We start from the raw sequence: 20079 nt of genomic DNA, 5'->3' as shown, positions 1-20079 counted from the left end.
TTTTAGAGCTTTTATGGAATTTTGTTACAAATATTGCTTCTTTTTTAATGCTTTATTTGTTTGGCCTTGAGACATGCAGGATCTTAGCTCCCTGACCAGGGATTGAAGCCTCATCCCCTACATTGGAAGGTAAAGTCTTAACCACTGGACTACCAGGGAAGTCCTGGAAAGATTATTTTTAATTTTCGAAACTGAAAATTACAACTGGAAATTGAGGAAAATCTCCATATTCTAAGTGCGTGTTTTAAATGAGGGCAGCTAGGTTGGTTCAGATGGAATTGAGACTATCCTTGTGGTTTTACTTAGCGGTCAAGCCCATCTTTCCTACAGAAGTAGGCTCATCCCCCTCTCTGAAAGAGCTGTGGTTGTCTTGGCAATCCCAAGCCAGAACAATAGAAGCGCACATTGTTTATGTTATTGGTTTGTAAGTGGCACTGTAAGCTGTCAGAGTGAGGACTATCTGCTTTTAATTAACTTCAGCAAATGTTCCCAAGAGGCTGGACATATCAGATAAATTCACTAAACAATAAGCCCTAATTTAGCACCTTTCATCCAGAAAGCTCCAAGTTCTCTATAAATATAAACTCATTACAGGACTCAGTAACTTTATAAAATAGGCAGAAAATAAACATCTCCCTTACTTAATGGAGAAGTAGAGACTAGAAGAAAAAAAGCAATCCATCTGCTTTTACATTAATTTTCTACATTTAGAAAAACACATCCATTTCCATACATTCTCCCTCTTCTTCAAAAGTCTTCAGCAAAGTCAACTTATTAGGTACCTTTAAACATAATTATAAGAAAAGAGTTTAGGATGACTAGCAATCAGTCTCTGATTTGACGCTAGAAACAGAACTAAAATAGAGACATAATGAAATCACATTGATGATTTTGGCTTTGTCCAAATGTGCATTCCTAACATCAGCACCACGTCACCAGGTCCTAAAAGATAACCCATCAGGCTGCAAAAAATCTCTGGGCAGAAAGAACATTCTCTTTTTTCCCCTAAATGCCTAGGTGAAACTAAAAAAATTATTTTAAAAACTCATAAAATTAGTTTTCTGAATGAGTTTCCAATGTCATTCTGATTTGTCTTCTTATGATTTTATAAAGCATAACAAAACTCTCCACTCTTCTCCAGAGAGCTGGTGAAAGTACACAGATCAATCAAGGGCTCTTGTAAAGAAATTTGAAAAGTGCCACACAAGAGCATGCTTCAGCCCCTGCAAAAAGCTGTAAAATTATCATATATGAGAGCCAGGAAGCTATGAAAGACTATAAGATCATGCTAGAAAAGATCAAAGAGTCAACTTTAAGAGGTCTCACTGGCCAAAATGGGATAATCTGAGAATCAGAAGCAACTGACAAAGAATTAATCTCAAAAATATAAAAGCAGTTCATGCAGCTCAATTCCAGAAAAATAAACGACCCCATCAAAAAATGGGCCAAAGAACTAAACAGACATTTTTCCAAAGAAGACATACAGATGGCTAACAAACACATGAAAAGATGCTCAACATCACTCATTATCAGAGAAATGCAAATCAAAACCACAATGAGGTACCATCTCACACCAATCAGAATGGTTGATATCAAAAAGTCTACAAACAATAAATGCTAGAGAGGGTGCTGAGAAAAGGGAACCCTCTTACACTGTTGGTGGGAATGCAAACCAGTACAGCCACTATGGAGAACAGTGTAGAGATTCCTTAAAAAACTGGAAATGGAACTACCATACGACCCAGCAATCCCACTGCTGGGTATACACACCAAGGAAACCAGAATAGAAAGAGACACGTGTACACCAGTGTTCATCGCAGCACTGTTTACAATAGCCAGGACATGGAAGCAACCTAGATGTCCATCAGCAGACAAATGGATAAGAAAGTTGTGGTATGTATACACAATGGAATATTACTCAGGCATTAAAAAGATGCATTTGAATCAGTTCTAATGAGGTGGATGAACCTCAAGCCTATTATATAGAGTGAAGTAAATCAGAAAGAAAATCACAAATACAGTATACTAATCCATATATATAGAATTTAGAAAGATGGTAATGATAACCCTGTATGCAAGACAGCAAAAGAGACACAGATGTAAAGAACAGTCTTTCAGACTCTGTGGGAGAGGCAGAGGGTGGGATGATTTGAGAGAAGAACACTGAAACGTGTATACTATCCTATGAGAAACAGATCACCAGTCCAGGTTTGATGCATGAGACAGGGTGCTCAGGGCGGGTGCACTGGGATGGCCCTGAGGGATGGGATGGGGAGGGAGGTTGGGGGGCGGCGGTTCAGGATAGGAAACACATGTACACCCATGGCTGATTCATGTCAATGTATGGCAAAAACCACTACAATACTGTAAAGTAATTAGCCTCCAATTAAAATAAATAAATAAAACTTTTTAAAAATAATAATAACTGCAATGTCTTGAAACACACGGAATATGCTTAAGTAAATGCATTAATAAAAACATCCCCTCAAAAAGAATATAACTGGCACTGTTTGAAGAAACTGAAGAACCAATTTCTTATACTTAAACTGGTAAATAAAGGGAAAAAAATCAAGAATTTACACTGCCTTTCTTTTACAAGTTTTACTACCATGATTACATAATAAAAGAGCTAAAACTTTTCTTCACAAAAACAATATTTCATCTGATAAATGAAAAGGACATAATGGAATTAGAATATCACTATTTCACAACCTCTGATAAATTAGTGGATTTAAGCACCAATCATCAATGGCTGCTCGCATGAAAAGAAAATAACCAGCTAAGATTTATCTCTTGATTAGGGTAACACAACATCACCTAAGGAGTAATAGTGCCTAAAACAAAGCAAAACAAAAACCCCAAACTAAATCTGATCAAGCATCTAGTTCCAGTTACCAGTTTATAGGAAATTAAGAGGACTGAGGAGCAAACACGTTACATGATGGGGATACAATCAATAAAACCTAGGATAAAAAACTCCAAAAAGTAAATGGCCCATTCGCTTCAACAAATATATATAACGAAAGAAGAAGAGATGGAAGGGAAATCTGTAAGTTTAATAACATTTAAAACAGTCTACTAACAAACTGCAGTGAATGCAACTTATCTGGACACTAACATTTTTTTAAAAAGCTATTGAAATTTTTGAGAATAATCTACGGTCTAGATATTTGCTGACATCAAGGAAATGTGGTTGACATTTTTTAAGGGTGATAATAGTATTGTGGTTATGTGAAAAAATAATCATATTTTAGAGAAGCCTCCTGAAGTATCAATACTAAGGATAAAATGATATGATGAGAGTCTCTTCTACAAATGAGGCTGGGTCAACTGGATATCCACATGTAAAAGAATAATGTTGAATCCTTACCTCATATCACATATAAAAAATTATCTCAGAATGAATCAACGATGTAAATATAAGAACTAGAACTGTAAGACTCTTAGGAGAGAACAAGGGGTAAATTTCCACCACCATGCACTTGGCAATGGTTTCTTAACTTTGACACTAAAAGCACAGACAACAACAACAAAAATAAGTAAAAGGAGAGAAACTGGATTTCATCAACATTAAAAATCTTGTGCATCAAAAGACATTATCAAGAGGGTGAAATGACAGCTCACAGAATAGACAAAACATGTGCAAATCACATATCCAATAAGGGTCTAGTATCCAGAATATATAAAGAACACTTATAACTCAACAAGAAAAATATAAACAACACAATTGAAAAAGGGGTGAAACACCTGAATAGGCATTTCTTCAAAGAAGATATACAAATGACTAACAATCACATGAAAAGATGCTCAACGTCAACAGTCTTTAGGAAAATGCAAGTGAAAATCATAATGAGCTACTACTTCACACCCTTTAGGATGACTATAATTTAAATTAAAAAAAAAGTAAAACAGAAAATAATGTGTTGGCAAGAATGTGAAGAAATTAGAACGCTTCTACATGGTTGGAGAGAATGTAAACTGTGGCCAACAGTTAGATGGTTCCTTTTATATATATATAAAAGAAATAGCATAAGACCTAGCAATTTCACTTCTAGATATATACCTACCCCTCAAAATTGAAAACATGTGTTTAAACAAAAACTTGCATATGAATGATCAAAGCAGCACTGTTCACAATATACAAAATGTGGAAATAACCAAACTGTCCATCATCACAGATGAATAAATAAAATATAGTATATCCATACAATAGAGTATTGTTCAGATATGAAAAGGAATGAAGCACTGATGCATGATACAATGTGGATGAATCTTGAAAACATTATGATATTAATACCTGAAAGAAGCCAGAAGAAGAAAGCTATATGTTGTATAATCCACTTACATGAAATATCCAGAATTGGCAAATCCGCAGAGAACGGAAGCAGATTCGTGGTTTTTCAGGGGGAGGGAAGAATGGGAGTTGCAGCTTAAGGGGTAGAAAGTTTCTTTCTGGGGTGATAAGAAAGTTTTGGGACTAGACAGGAGTGATGGCTGCACAACATTGGGTGCTTAATCTCACTGTTATACACCTTAAAATTATTAAAAAGGCAACTTTCAGGCTATGTGTATTTTACCAGACTTTTTCTTTTTTTAGAAAAGATGAAATTTGTTTCAAAATAACAGAAGGGAGGAAGTAGATGAGTGTATAGATGGGGCAGGATTGACAACTGGTTGACGATTGTTGGGGCTAGTTTGGGGCACATTATACTGTTCTCTAGTCAAGGCTATGATTTTTCCGGTGGTCATGTATGGATGTGAGAGTTGGACTGTGAAGAAAGCTGAGTGCCGAAGAATTGATGCTTTTGAACTGTGGTGTTGGAGAAGACTCTTGAGAGTTCCTTGGACTGCAAGGAGATCCAACCAGTCCATTCTGAAGGAGATCAGCCCTGGGATTTCTTTGGAAGGACTGATGCTAAAGCTGAAACTCCAGTACTTTGGCCACCTCATGCGAAGAGTTGACTCATTGGAAAAGACTCTGATGCTGGGAGGGATTGGGGGCAGGAGGAGAAGGGGACGACAGAGGATGAGATGGCTGGATGGCATCACGGACTCGATGGACGTGAGTCTGAGTGAACTCCGGGAGTTGGTGATGGACAGGGAGGCCTGGCGGGCTGCAATTCATGGGGTTGCAAAGAGTCGGACACGACTGAGCAACTGGACTGAACTGAACTGAACTGATACTGTTCTGTCCATTTTTGCGTATTTGGGGGATTCTCTATAAATACAAAGTTAAAGAAAATCCTATTTGTGTAAACTGTGTTTCAACAGCAGCAGGATGGACCAAAGAAACATTCTTGGGTAGAGAGAGAACATTTTCTTCTAGAGAGCAAAACATGTTTGTGTTCCTTTTCCAAATCCCATTTTGAAAAGCAAGTGACCATACCCCCTACAGGTGCATCCACTGCTCCTGCATCTGCTGGAGAAAATGCCCCAGCGTTGAGCTCTATTAGGCCACGTAATTACACTTCCCAAGGAAAGCAGTGGAAGCCCACTGACTCCAGTCTTTCAAAATTAGATTGGACAGAATACTTTCAAATATTCAGTAGGAAACAATCCCGTGCTAGCCAGGCACTAATGTCAGTGATTTCTATAATTTGCTTCTCCATTCAGCTCCAGCTGAAGGCTGCTAAGTTCTTTTCAACTCACTATGGAACAAAATGATTGTTAAATTATGTAATGGGATTTTTTCTTTTTTAAAAAAAAAGAGAGAGAAAAAAAGAAACCAGCATTTGCTAGCAGTCGGTTCCCGCAGCCTCACAGCAACACTGATAATCACTGCCACTGCACAGTGGGGACCCTCCTTCACCACAAGTAACCTCATCACATTAATAAACAGAAACAGGGCTCAACATGCCAAGCCCAGCAGCGATAAGTCAATAACTTCACATCTTGCAAAGCAAGAAATAATGCATCATTAATATTTTCCCTGACAGGAAGTCCTCAAAGAGTTGACACTGGGGCAACAATACTTGCGAACATTTACTGAGAATCTACCATGTGCCAGGCACTGGGCTGAGTGGTTTGCACTTACTGTTTCATTCATTTTGCTTCCCCTCAATTCCCTTTCCTTTCTTTATTTGGAAAAGAAGCTTAGCTTTGGTCCCCAGCCTTATTCATGGTATATATACTCATTAAGCAACTAGAGCGGGTTGAAAGCATCATACTTTCTCAGTTACTAGCTTTATGACCTTGGGCATGTTCCCTAACTTCACTGGGTTCAGCACTCTGCCACCATCACTATTAAAACAAAAGCATCAGCCTTACACAGTTGATGTGAACACTGTCTTACAGAATATAAAGCTTCTGGTAGCCAGAATTCTCAGATTCTATTATTTATCCATTCTTTGGTCTGTTTGCCTTTATTAAAAAAAAAAATTCCAGCTTGGAAGACAGCATTAATAGCTTCCCAAGATCCACTTCACTTGGATGGTTAGGAAATGGCTAAAAGGGCACCTATAAAGGGCACTGGGCACGTGTGCTTCTAAAACTTCTATTAATGAAAGAGGACCAAGGACGCAGCTCTTTTTCTTCAAGCTTGTATCACACAGCAAGAAGACACATAGGTGCATCCCAGGACACTGGAGCTTTTTATTTGGCAGGTTGGAAGACGGTGGGAGATGTTTAAAAAGAATCTTATATTTGAAATTCTCACTCACTATCACCTACATAACTGGGTCAGAAAATGAAAATACACATGCATGTCACTTGGGAAGACAGAAGGAAGGTTAAGTTGAAGGTGAACACAGAACTGCGCTCAACCACGATGGGGGCTGGGCTGGGGCCGTACCTGGAACCGTGTCAAGGAGAAGATATTTAAAAAGCAGCACAGTGTGTATAGTGCAACCCAGTTATTAGGGAAAAGGTTGCTTGGGTTGTTATACGTGGGAAGCTATTTCTATCTGAACTAAAATGATAAAAATTTTAAAACAAAGAGTTCTAGCATATTTCACAATTTGCATGGTTGTTTATCACTTTTTTTGTGTGTGTGTGTGTCTGATGAGCAGGAGGTTTTCTCTTAGAGCTTGTGGGATAAGGAGGTTGTTTTCTTTTAATGCCCTCCTGTTCATTCTTCCTCCTTCAGGACAGTACAGAAGTCAAGGTTCTCTGGCCTCAGCGGATCTCAGATGGAGTGTCCGAAGCACTATCTCAGCCCTCCCTGAGGTCACCCCCTAACTGGGAGGGGTGTGGGTTTGGAATCAGCAGATGTGGTCACTTTTAACTTGCCCTTTCCAACCCTAGTCACCTCTGAAAGAATTTTAAAAGGTCTATTCTCAGAACCAGCCTAAGAGGCTTAGGATGATTTCTGGGGTCCCAAAGGTATTAACTTACTCGCTAACAAGAAACAAAGTTTTAAGCTATTTTAAAACTGTGGGACTAGCCCAGACTGCCTTGACAGCAACATATTAACCCAAATGTCACTAGTCAGTCACCCACAAGAAGAACGACCACTAACAGATTCCTTCCCTTTTATAGCAAAAGAGGAGATGAGAGAGAGGACAGGAAGAGGAAGGAGCAAGGGGATGAAGGTTGGCCTAAAGTGAAGGAAGTCTGCACCAAGAGCCTCCCTGGTGGCTCAGTGGTAAAGAATCCACCTACCAATGCAGGAGATGCAAGAGACCTGACCTGGGTTCGGTCCCTGGATTGGGAAGATCCCCTGGAGAAACAAATGGCGACCCATTTCAGTATTCCTGCCTGGGAAACCCCATGGACAGAGGAGCCTGGCAGGCTACAGTCCATAGGGTCACAAAAGAGTCGGACACGACTCAGTAACTAAACAACCGCACCAAGCGATTGCACAGACAATCTAAGAAAAGGGAAGGAAGATAAACTTCTAAGAATTCAAAAGTCTGCAAAGGATCAGCCTATTGACCTTGAAGGTCCAGAAACATCAGCAAGGCACAGGATATTTGTATCATGTGTAGCTGGGAACAGCCACAGATCCCATCTGCATGATTTATGAAGGTATAAATAAAACCCAAACTCAGTACTTTGTTACAGAATGCAGCTTCATTTGCCAAAGGGAGTTTAAGTCGCACAATAAAAAAAAAAAATGTGTGTACAGAGGTACAACAATTGCTGGGTTTACATTTATCATTTCAATCAACTGATGGAAAGGTAAAGCAAACTGTTTTGCTGTAAAGCAACAGCAAAACTGTTGGCAATTTCAAATTGGGAAACCAACTGAGAAACCTAAACAGGTTTTTGCATTTATTTTTAAACCAGCATGTATTTGGGGAAACAAAAACTCCTTTGGCTTCTGAATTATATTTTTAGACTCGAAAAGAGAATGCTTATAACTACATATTCTAAGTGTTCCAAAGATAAAAAGATGAGCCCCAATGATGTGAAATCTCAGATTTTGTCAATAAAGTTTCTAGACATGTATTTTGAGAATAACAATCAGAGTTTGAATGTACTAAGCCAGCTGGTTTTCTTAGCAACAAGAAACCTGCCCAATTGACAGCTAGAAATGCTCTGTGGTCGCCCATGTCTAAGGAGAGAGCCGTCTCAGAGTTAGCATGGTAGCATTCAAGGAAAGAGAAGTTAGCTGCCTCCTGGATTTGGTATCTGGTGCTCAAATTTCTCAGAAAGCATGCAAGATCTTCTGAAGCGTATATCCTATTAGAGATAAATCATAACATGTCCATTTGAGCCTTGGATCAAATCAGAGACTAACCTCAAAGGTTATATGAAATTTACAAGTCTCCCTCTTAGAAAGAATTTACGGGTAGTGACAGGGGAACAAGTTTTCAGAAAAGTTAACAACAGAAAAAGGAAAAAACAACACTGGCTTTAGAAGACTTAGGACTCACGACTAAGAAACTTGGTAGTTGAGAATTCTGAGAAGTGTAATGCAAATAGGAATATTGCCGTTGACTCAAAATTAATCTAGAATAGGAACCAGAGGGTTATGTAGACCATTAACAGAGTAACTTTCTGCTAAGTTGATTCAGTTGTGTGTGTCCAACTCTTTGGGGGCCTATAGACCATAACCTGCCAGGCTCCTCTGTCCATGAGATTCTCCAGATTGCTATGCCCTCCTCCAAGGGATCTTCCTGACCCAGGGATGGAACCCTAGTCTTTTATGTCTCCCGCATTGGCAGGTGGGTTCTTTACCTGGGAAGCCCAAAAGGAAGCTTAGCAGAGGATGGCTGCTGAGCAGAGAGAGTAACTTTGGGCATACATCAAGTCTACCTTTTGCTAAGGTAAAAAGCAGTTTAGGCACAGTTCAAATGAAATTCATTAGAATAAAAAAAGAAATCATTTTCACACTCTTGTCACTTAATCACCCATTAATTCATAAAAATGGCTCCATTAAAGCTGAACTCAAGCTCAGTTGCACAGTATTAAATCAGGTGCAACTTTAGCTCTGTGCTTGTATTTAAGTAACTTACATTCTGTGTCTATAGCTCATGCAGTGGGGCAGCTCCAAGACTGGGAACCAGTGTACAATCACTCTTCCTACTATTTACTCAGTCTTAAAATTTTCCACTCACAAATAATAAGACTCAGTTACTTCTCTAGACAAATAACCTAGGTTGAAAATACGAAGGAAGGGAATTCTTTAGTAATAAAACTAAAGAATTTAGTTTTATTTACATGTGTCCTCAGTCACTCAGTCGAATCTGACTCTGCGACGCCACAGACTGTATCTGCCAGGCTCTGTCCATGGAATTCTCCAGGCAAGAATACTGGAGTGGGTTGCCATTTCCTTCTCCAGGGGATCTTCTCAACCCAGGGACTGAACCTGTGTCTCCTGCATTGGCAGGAGGATTCTTCACCACTTGAGCCACCATCTTACTAGACCAACCTACATTTTGGAGTCTAATCAAATTTATTTCCTTTTATAAGATATTCTAGCCCTGTGATTGTTGTGGTGGTATCAAAAGAGATGGCAAAATATGTGTGATTTTGCTTTCAATTCGCCCATTTAATAGACAGGCCTTGTCACTCCCAGTGTCTGAAGGGCACGCAGCAAAGTGGAGGGCCTCTCTTTGCTGAGACGGTGCAGAATGAGATGGCCGTGTTGTGTGTCAGGGTGCCTTGTTTCGGAGAGATTGGAATCTTTATTGAAAGAGCTCCCTTTTTTGATTTCCGGATCAGGCCCTGAGCAGTTGATAAGGGAGAATTACTTGGCCATTATCAGAAGTAGTTGTAATTCCACAAAGAGCTGGGACTAAACAAGAGTTTATCTCTGTGACAAGACTGATAGAATTCACACAGATTATAATTCAATCAGACACCTAAAACAGCACTTATATTGGCTGGTGGCATATGTGCAAACTTCTGGCCTCCAGCCACAGCACAAGAAGTACCTGGGGAATAGTTCATGTGGTCTGAAAACTGGGAATAAATGTTAGAGTGCTACTCTTGGTTGCTACAGGCTCTGTCTCTATTTAATCCATAATAATATTTTTAAAGAAATGTAATCCTAAAAGAATGCCATTAACCCAAAGAGTCAACTCTCTGTGACCTTTGCAATTATTTGCTAAAACACTCCAAAGGGTTTAATGTACTTTTCAAAGTATATTTCTAAGACTTAAGAAATACCATCTTTGTAGCAGCAGCTAACAGGTCTCGCTATCCTCTCGGAAAGCTGGGGAAACTGAAAATTTTCACGGGAAATTTTCATGAATGGAAATGAATAGTGAACTCAAAAATAAATTTGTTTAGGGACTTCCCTGGTGGTCCCGGTGGTTAAGACCCCATACTCCCACTGCAGGGGGCTAAGATCCTGCACGCTATGGGGTGCAGGCCCCTGCCAAAATACAGGTTTAAACACAAAGCTTCAGTCCTACTTGAAACACCAACCTTTGACCTATTTTTTGCAACTTCTGAAACTATTTTTCACAAATAAAAGGAGAAGATTGCAGGGTTTGATTCTAGCATCAGGCAGCTTGAGGTTAGCTAACACACTGGCTTCATCACCCAGTAGCTGTGAATCCTCAAGCAAACTTCTTAAGTTCTCTGAGCCTAATTTCCTCATCTGTAATAAAGTGGGGATAATGAGAATATTTAATTTGTAGAGTAGTTATGAAGATATAGTGAAATAATATGACAATGCAAACAAATATATGACTCTGCAAATGTTAAGCAGGTGATAAATATTACTTGCCATTGTTGTTAACACAGAATGCCTGTGGTTTGACGAGTCAGAGGCCTTGGACCCAGGACACACTATTATATTCTATAACCAAGTTTGCATCAATATTGTGATCTGGTACTAATTTCCCAACTATTATGTTTCTGTTCTGCCTTTAATTTTCTCAAAGAAAGAAAGTGAAGTTGCTCAGTCGTGTCTGACTCTTTGCGACCCCATGGACTGTAGCCTACCAGGCTCCTCTGTCCATTGGATTTTCCGGGCAAGGGTACTGGAGTGGGTTGCCATTCCTTCTCCAGGGGATCTTCCCAAGCCAGGGATTGAACTCGGGTCTCCCATACAGCAGGCAGACACTTTACCATCTGAGCCACCAGGGAATTTCTTATCAAATCGAACAACTATAAAAAGAAATGATGCTCTTGTACCTATGAGATATTTCATAGCTTTGTATTTTCATCCTCAGTGACACAGAAGCTGATGGACTAGCTAGTGGGGACAGTCAGAACAGTCCTCTGCATGGGCACAAAAAGGGCATCTGACAAAAGGGAGGTCCCCTGCTTCCTAGCAGGATGTGGGGCCTGAAACTACTGTGTTTTGCCACCAGCATCTGATTGCAAGTGGGAAAAATGGAATGTGAAAGCAGGGGTCCTCCCCACGTGGCCCGTGATCACTACTTACAAATGCCCTTTTGTGAACTTCAGGAAGGGGACTGGCTTGCTCCAACAGTTTCCTTCCTGGTCCTTCCTGCTTCTCCTCTGACCCCTATCTGGCCTACTCTCAACCCAGCAACTAGAGGGACTCCTTCACTCTGTGAGTCAGATTTTCTCCCCCACCCCCTTCAAAACCCTTGAGTGGCTCCCACCTCACTCGGAGGGAAAGCCGACATCCTGCCAATGCCCTGTAAGCCCTTGCCTGATCTGGCACCATCTCCCACATCTTTTGGTCACATTGGCCTTGTCGATAATCCTGAAAACACCAGGCCTGGAGTGCTCAAAGTTATTCACAAGGGGGTTCCCCTGGCCACTGCAGCCCCTATCTGCATCCTCATTAGCCCTTCCCTGCTCTTCTAGGCATATGCACTTTCAGCTTTTCGAATAGTTTTCTGACTTAATACGATTGTGGTCTGTAGCAAGCATGTACACTGCGTGCAACTAGGGGCTTCCATCAGTTTCGTTCACTGATGTTTCTTATCTTAAGTGTCTAGAAGAGTGCCTCACGCCTAACAAGTGCTTGGTATGTATTTGTTGGATGAATGAATGAGTGGGTGAATAGATGAACACATACGCACGCAAGCTCCTGGTTCCCAGCCACCACAGCCATCTCCACGACAAGAGCAATGGGCCAGGTTGAGAACTGGCAAGCAGTGACTCATTTCTAGAGCATCAAACCTCCTGTTTGTACCCTGCAGATGCAAGCAGGCTTGCTGTATCCTCCCACTGCCAATCTGAAAACGGACTGCAAATTCTGCTCATTTAAAACGACAACTTCCAATGTCTTTCACAGAACTTCAGGCCAAGCTACATGGTCATATTTCAGGATGTCTGCATTCTTATTCTGTGTCCATCCATTAATGAGCTCAGAGGCTCTGAGAAAGAAATTAGCTTCACTGGGATACATAAAATAAACGACAGCTAATTTTGTTTTTCCAGCTTAAAAAATCTCAGCTTTTAGAAAACAACTTTGACCTGTTTGACTACTCCTCGCCTTCCTTCACCAATGCTTTACAATATATATGCCCAAATTTTAATATTAATAGCTCAGCCTAATAAGAAAACTACCTGGTCTGGCCCATCTCACAAAAGGAGTAATGTTAACAGCTAGGTGTGACTCATCTGGAAATAGTGGTGCTACCTCAGGTGATAAACTGGAGGTGATTCCAAAGCTATATTAACACTTTCTTTTAATCTAAAGCCATAGCTCTGACCAAACTAAAAAATGCCTCTGCAGACAGTATCAAAACAGCTATCATTCTCCTCTTGTCATCTGCTGCAGCTTATGGCATGGCAGGAGTCCTTGCTAAAATGCTAGATTCTTGGCAGTATAGAAGTCCTGTGGGAACACAGAGATATTCACACTCATGCCATCTCATCACATCCTCCTGAACCTATAGGCCACGGGGAAGCTGAACTTTCAAAAGCACCTGTAGCAATTATCAGTTTGAACCAATAAAAATAATAGCAACCAAGTGTGTACCAATAACATTGCTTTCATTCATAAAACAACTCTTTTGTCAGCATCACATGCCCAGCCCCTTCCTGGTGTTTAAGACACTGAGATGCAAAAGACACTTTCCTTGTCCTCAGAACTTGTCTTTGTAAGGAGCAAAGATAACCCAATGAGAAGCAATTAAAAATGACATGGTGGCTCAGTGGTGGGGAATCCGCCTGACAAGGCAGGAGACAAGGCTTCAGTCCCTGACCAAGAAGATGCCACGTGCCTTAGAGTAATTAAGCTCGAGTGCCACAACTATTGAGCCTGTGTTCCAGAGCCTGGGAGCCTCAGCTACCGAGCCCGAGGGCTCTGAAGCCCGTGCTCCGCAACAAGAAAAGCCACAACAGGAAGTCCTCACACACAGTGAGAGAGCGGCCCCTGCTCACTGCAACTAGAGAAAAGCCTGCACAGCCATGATGAACCAGCACAGCTAAAAATAAATAAATATATATATTTTTAAAAGACATTGGAAAAAAGTTTCAGAAATTAAATTACTGAAATTACTACCCAGAAACAAACATCTTCAATGTTATTGGTGCTCACTACTCTAGACATCCCCATCGTAATATCTGTGTACATATTGGTCCTTTTTCTTTCTTTTTTTGGAAAAAAAATGAAAATGTGTTATATCTAATCATAGCCTCTAAAAAGGCTCTAAAATATCCTTACTATAATTGTTCATGTTCATCCATTTGTAAACATAGATCTACATCATTTTAACTGGTTGAGTATTGTCCCCTAATGGATTTATTTAAGTGATTCCCTATTGGTTAGCATCTATAATGCATATATTTCTATGTAGTTAAATTTAGGATACATTCCTGTATGTGAAAATATTGAGTCAAAAGTAAGGCATTTCCTTTGGGAGATTAAATATAGATAAAGATATCTGTGTGTGTGTGTGTGTGTGTGTGTGTGTGTTTTCCAACTGTCCTTAAGTAAAGTTGTACCAACATTCATTTCTATAAGCAGAGGATGTGACTGTCCATCCTGAGTATACCATTAAAAAAAAAAAGAAAAACCTTTGCCAGTCTACTGGATCAGAAGTGGTATCTAATTCTTGTTTTCTTTTGTATTTGTACTGTTAGTAAGATTATACTTTAAAAACATCTTTATTGGTAGTTTATATTTCTTATTTTTAATTGCTGCCTTATCTTAACTCAGTCTTTCCATTAATCATTTCACGTATTTTCTTACTGATTTATAAAAACTCTTCATCCTTAAAGGCTACTAAATTCCTTGTCATCAAGTGTTTAAGCAAAAATACAGGTTTTTTCACCCCTCAAAATGAAGATAATAATGTCTACCTCAAAGAGCTGGAATAAATGATAGAATTCATAAAAAGAAAATAATGTGGTGGGCATTCCCTGGCAGTCCAGGGGTTAGGACTCAGTGCTTTCAATGCCAAGGCTCAGGTCAGGCCCTGGCTGGGGAACTGAGATCCTGCAAGCCATGCGGCACAGCAAATAAATAAATGTAAACATATATATATATATTTGTGTGTGTGTGTGTGTGTGTGTGTATACACATATATATTATAATATAGCATGGTACCTAAAGTATAATAAAAATTCAATAAAGGTAGCCATGTTGTGGAGAAAAAGAGAACTTAACAACTAGCTTTAGAGATGGTCCACATTAAGTGATAGAAGACAGACAGGTATTCAAGGAAATGAGAGAAAACGTTGCAAACACAATGTTATGGAAATTATGGAATAAAGGACAAGTACCTACTCAAACTCAGTAATTAGGATAGAGAAATGAAACATTCAGTTTTGGTGGTTTTTTAAGTAAGAAAAGCAAATGTGGACAGTCCTACATACCCAAAGTTGGTCATCCATGCCTGGTGGGTTCTTTTTGATAAAAGCACCATAGTATGTAGCTATATTCCGGTGATGAGAGTATTTCTTCAACATGTTAATTTCTTGTTTGATTTCTTCCTCTTCATCCTGTGTTAGAACCATAAATATTCTGTCATGAAAACCCACTGTCTTTAGTAGGATTCTATTTTTCATAACCATCTATATCAACTATGCAAAAATTTGAGTTTTTTCTTCTGTGGTAGCAAACAAGCATTATTATCATACTACTTGACTTTGTCTCTTGACTACAAAGGAAGAATTTACAAGACAACACATGGGCGGTTGAAAGAGGTCTTCTGTTTGTAGAGCAAACCAATACAGTATGCAACCTGATAATAATAAAAAAAAAATTCCTCATCTTTTCACCTGGAAGAGATCAGGGCAGACTTGTTATTGAGATAAACCTCATTCTAGGCCTCTGGGAAATTTGTCCATCAAGTACCTATCACTGATCATACTTGGTTCAAGGAAGACTAAGAAAAGTGAAAAGAAAGAAAAAAATACAGGCTCTTCAATTTAAATTTTGTTAGGTTCATTTTCTTTGAAGTCTCCTTTTATTGAAGTCCCCAGTGGAAGATTATGAAAGTCAGATGGGAAAGGAAGCAAGGGTAAGTTCTCTCGATCTGAGGATGTTCACAAAGCAGGAGTACCCATCTCACCTCCAGGAAAGTACACATGAAAAGAACGGGGACATGTGGTAGTGCCACGGATGTGAAAAGAAAGAACCCCCCGACAGAGTAAGTTTCAGGATTCAGACTTCATTCATTTTGAGTTTCAATTCGGAGTCCACTAACGTGAGCCTTTTTTTAGAAGACGTGGCATCACTAATGAAGGGTGTGCGTGTTCTTCTGTAATTTTATTTTGATGTGTACACATCAATTGGACTTTTAAATAGGATTTTATTTTTGAGGTTGGTAGAAAAATTTCTGAGCCCAGGAAGTTTGTTTTAGATGCAACAGTAAGAATCTCGGAGTATAAGATTTTACATCACCATTACCTGAAAGAACACTCACAGAGTGTCCCTGTCTGTATTCTTGCCTCCTCCAGCTACTCAGTCTCAACAATGCTGGGCCCTTCTGTAGCCTCCCATGAGTGTCTTCTTTTCCCTTTCTCTTCACATAATTTCTACTCATTATTCCTGATTGAGTTTAACGGATACTCCTGAGGGATGTCTTCTCCAATTCTCTTGGGTAATGTCAAGTCTCCCCACTGTATCTTGTCCACCCCCAAAGCCGCACATTTGCTGGTACTGGAATAGAGGTAAGGGTCATCCTGAGTCATAGTTGCCCTTGGTCTTGACTCTCTTCTCCATGGGCTGTAAGTTTTCCTGCCTCCAAATGTCAGTTCCAGAGCCCCTTCCCCAACAAAGCTTTCTGATCTGCCTGACATGCTTCTAGTCCCATAAATCATCACGGATCTCTTTCCTCGCAGCCCCTACCAGAACTGCAATCCACATTTATCTATTTAAACATTTGACTGAAGCCTCTCTTCCCTATCAATCCATAAAAACTATAAACAAAGAGATCCTTCCTGCTTTAGCTCTTTATAATATCCTAGCATCAAGCAAAATGCTGTGAATAAATATGAAAAAAAAAGTGGATACCTATAAAACGTCCAACCACTTACAGTAGCCTTCCTTATAGCTTGAAAGGAATTGGTAAAAATAAGAGGAGTGGTGAAATGCTGGCACTTTCTGACCACACAAAAATCAGTTTTCCTAAAAAGTGATGGAGATTTGCAAACCTAGGAGAATGAAGTATGTTACATACCACATGGCCTATCCAAGTCAAGGAGTAGGTAATCTCAAAATAGAACGTGTGCTTGGGATGCTGAGCTAAGAAGAAGCACATGGCCTTAACAATGGAAAGGAGAAGAGGAGTGAAGGGCTGGGAAGGAGGCTGGGGGAGGGGATGGCACACTGCTGACCCAGCAAATCTTCTCTATGGCCATCAGAAACTGCCTATATCTTCACCACAGGTATAAGGAGAGAATGACCTTCACAGTCCTTCAACTTGCTGCACACTCCTGCAGCAGACCTCAAAATGTCTGAGGATCATGCATATTAGCTATTTTAAATCCACCACGTAGGGCCAAATAATCATGGGTGAATGTAGGATGGGAGCAGATGTACTTTGGGAAAGCCTAGATACAAGGGGAGAAAACAGGGTTTCTGGGGTGACCTGGCATCTGCTTTCAACTAAAGGGACAAGTAAATGAGACAGTAAAACATCAATCACTTTCCAGCAGCAGTGAGACAGGCTCAGCCTGGGTCATTCTTACTGAGAAGCTGGGCTGTTCTATGAGCATTTGCTCTCCTAGGTTCTCCACAGGACAGTGGCTGACATGGGGGAAGCAGAGAAGGAAAAGTGCCCCAAAAGCTGACCATATCATTAGGAAAACAAGGACTTATGAAACAGTTAAACAGCAGTGTAATTCAGTATAAAATTAAATCCAAAATAAACAGTACTGGGAGACCAGAATGAAATCAGCACATCCTCCATCGCTTTGCAAAGGTAAACTGAGGCAACAAGATAATGAAGAAGGCATATGCATTGAGCCAAGAAAATGAGGGGGGGGGGTCAGGTGGGGTGCATGTCCAGTTTGGGCCCCACTTCTTTCTGGCTGTATGATCCCAGGAAAGTAACCTACCTTTTAGAGTCTAATTTTTCTCATTTATATGGAGATATAGATGGTAACCCACTCCAGTATTCTTGCCTGGAGAATCCCAGGGACGGGGGAGCCTGGTGGGCTGCTGTCTATGAGGTCGCACAGAGTCGGACACAACTGAAGCGACTTAGCAGCAGCAGTAGCAGCAGCATAGACTTTATAATAGTATTATTATATGTCCTAATCTTTTGTGAAAATTAAATGAAGATGTGAAAGTTATAAAATATAATACAAAATAAATGTTATTATTAATCTTCTCAACCAAAAAATAAATAATAAGAATAAGAGGTCAGGAATATAAGTAACTTGAATTTTAGGTTTAAATTGCACTGTTGCAAACACAGTTACAGAACCACCGTGGGTCATGGTGATGTAGCTCTAATATAGAACCCTGAGCTTGATCTTATACTACCTCCTAAGTGAGTAGGCAATTTATCAGGCCTTCGGGGCTACTGTTTATCCAGATTTCTAGACTAGGGCATTGATAGCCGTAAGTTATGCAGTGAAACTGAAAGGCAGGCACTTCTTATGACCATAAGAACTCATTTAACCCCTTCACAAGCAGTCTGACCTCTTACAACATGGCCTATTGAAGAAGATGGGTTATGAGGTTTTCAAAAGGACAGACAGAAACAACTGAGGATAGAATTAGATTACAAAGCTATAAGAAGCTTTTCTTCTGTTTCATAAATGGATTATTCTTATGTCTTAAGAATTAAGCAAAGGGATCAAGCTCACTGGGAAACTAATGACCATTGGGTCATAATTTAAAAAACAAAAGAATGATACCAAAATTGTAAGAAATTTTAAAAGAGAGTAATTTTAATCAGCCAAGTCTGATAGTCTAGGAAGAACCATAATTTCAATCAGAAGACTTCAAAAATCTTGTCCAAGCTGATTCATTATGTAAACTCAGATATGGCTATTTAAACTCTAAGAATGTCAGTTATTTTCATCTATAAATGGGAAAAAGAATACCTATCTAAGTCACCTCTCAGGTCTTGGAAATGATTAAGTGCTTATTTAAGCAGAGCACTATTATCAACATAAAGAAAATTATTATTTTTTCTTAAAATGACAGGAATCTATTGCTTAGTATTTGTGGCAGACTGAAAGGAAAAATGGCCGTGATATTTGGCATTCACTGGAAGGACTTTTGCTGAAGCTGAAGCTCTAATGCTTTGGCCACCTGATGTGAAGAGCTGCCTCACTGGAAAAGACCCTGATGCTGGGAAAGACTGAAGGAGAAGAGGGCGACAGAGGATGAGATGGTTGGATGGCATCACCAACTCAATGGATATGAGTTTGAGCAAACTCTGGGAGACAGTGAAGGACAGGGGAGTGCCTGGCGTGCTACAGTCTGACTCGTTAGGAGTCAAACAAGACTTAGCAACTGAATAACAACAATACATAAAAAGGTGGAGTCCATCCCCTCTGCTTATCTCTGGGCTTGGCCCCGTGACTTGCTTTGGCCAATGGGATATTACCTAATGTGATATAGCGGAGACTTGAAAAGTTTCTGTGTATTGGGGTAGACTTCTAATTGCTTGCAGAGAGCACTTGTATATGAAAAACCAGAACCAGCATATCAGGAGGATGATAAACAGGTGAAGAAACAGTGCTTTTCAAACGCAAGGAAAAGGATGATTCCAGACGATGCTTGCTGACCACCAACTACCTCTGATGGCTATATGATGATCACAACCACAGTCATAAAATACAGCCAAAGCCAACCCGATGTAACGCTCTGTCCCATAGGTTGTATGTGTATTACTGAATATCCAAAACACATCTATGAAAAACCTGTTTTTAATGATCCCATTGAACAAACAAGAAATATGAGTTTCAGAGAGTATATTCCTATTTTAGAGCTTCCCAGGTGGCTCAGTGGTAAAAGAATCCACTTGCCAATGCAGGAGACACAGGTTCCATCCCTGGGTCAGGAAGATCCCCTGCAGGAGGAAATGGCAACCGACTCCAGTATTTTTGCCTGGGAAATGCCATGAACAGAGGAGCCTGGTGGGCTACAGTCCATGGGTCACAAAGAGTCAGACACAGCTGAACATGCACACACAGCACATTCCTATATTAAAAGTAAGAGCTAAGATCTAAAGTCAAGATTTGTCTGACTTCAAAGTCAGTGTTTGTAATTCTAAAATGAAAACTCCTAGATAGAAGGGTGATTACCCACAATGATAAAACCAAAGCTGCTGCTAAATCATGAAAGAAGAGTAT

The 20079-nt window shown here is 39.9% G+C and overlaps 1 protein-coding gene across 1 annotated transcript in view; it reads right to left on the bottom strand.

Annotated features, from left to right (window-relative positions):
* Window positions 1-20079, bottom strand: part of TNIK (TRAF2 and NCK interacting kinase) — a 396524-nt gene that overhangs the window by 133123 nt on the left and 243322 nt on the right. The window contains exon 4 of the mRNA XM_068983499.1: window positions 15139-15264. Within this exon, the coding sequence (XP_068839600.1) occupies window positions 15139-15264 (126 nt within the window). The remainder of the gene's footprint in view (window positions 1-15138; window positions 15265-20079) is intronic.

The sequence above is a fragment of the Capricornis sumatraensis genome, chromosome 1, assembly GCF_032405125.1.
Source record: "Capricornis sumatraensis isolate serow.1 chromosome 1, serow.2, whole genome shotgun sequence".
NCBI classification, from domain to species: domain Eukaryota; kingdom Metazoa; phylum Chordata; class Mammalia; order Artiodactyla; family Bovidae; genus Capricornis; species Capricornis sumatraensis.
The sequence above is the reverse complement of the archived record's forward strand: the minus strand, read 5'-3'. Positions and strand labels throughout refer to the sequence as shown.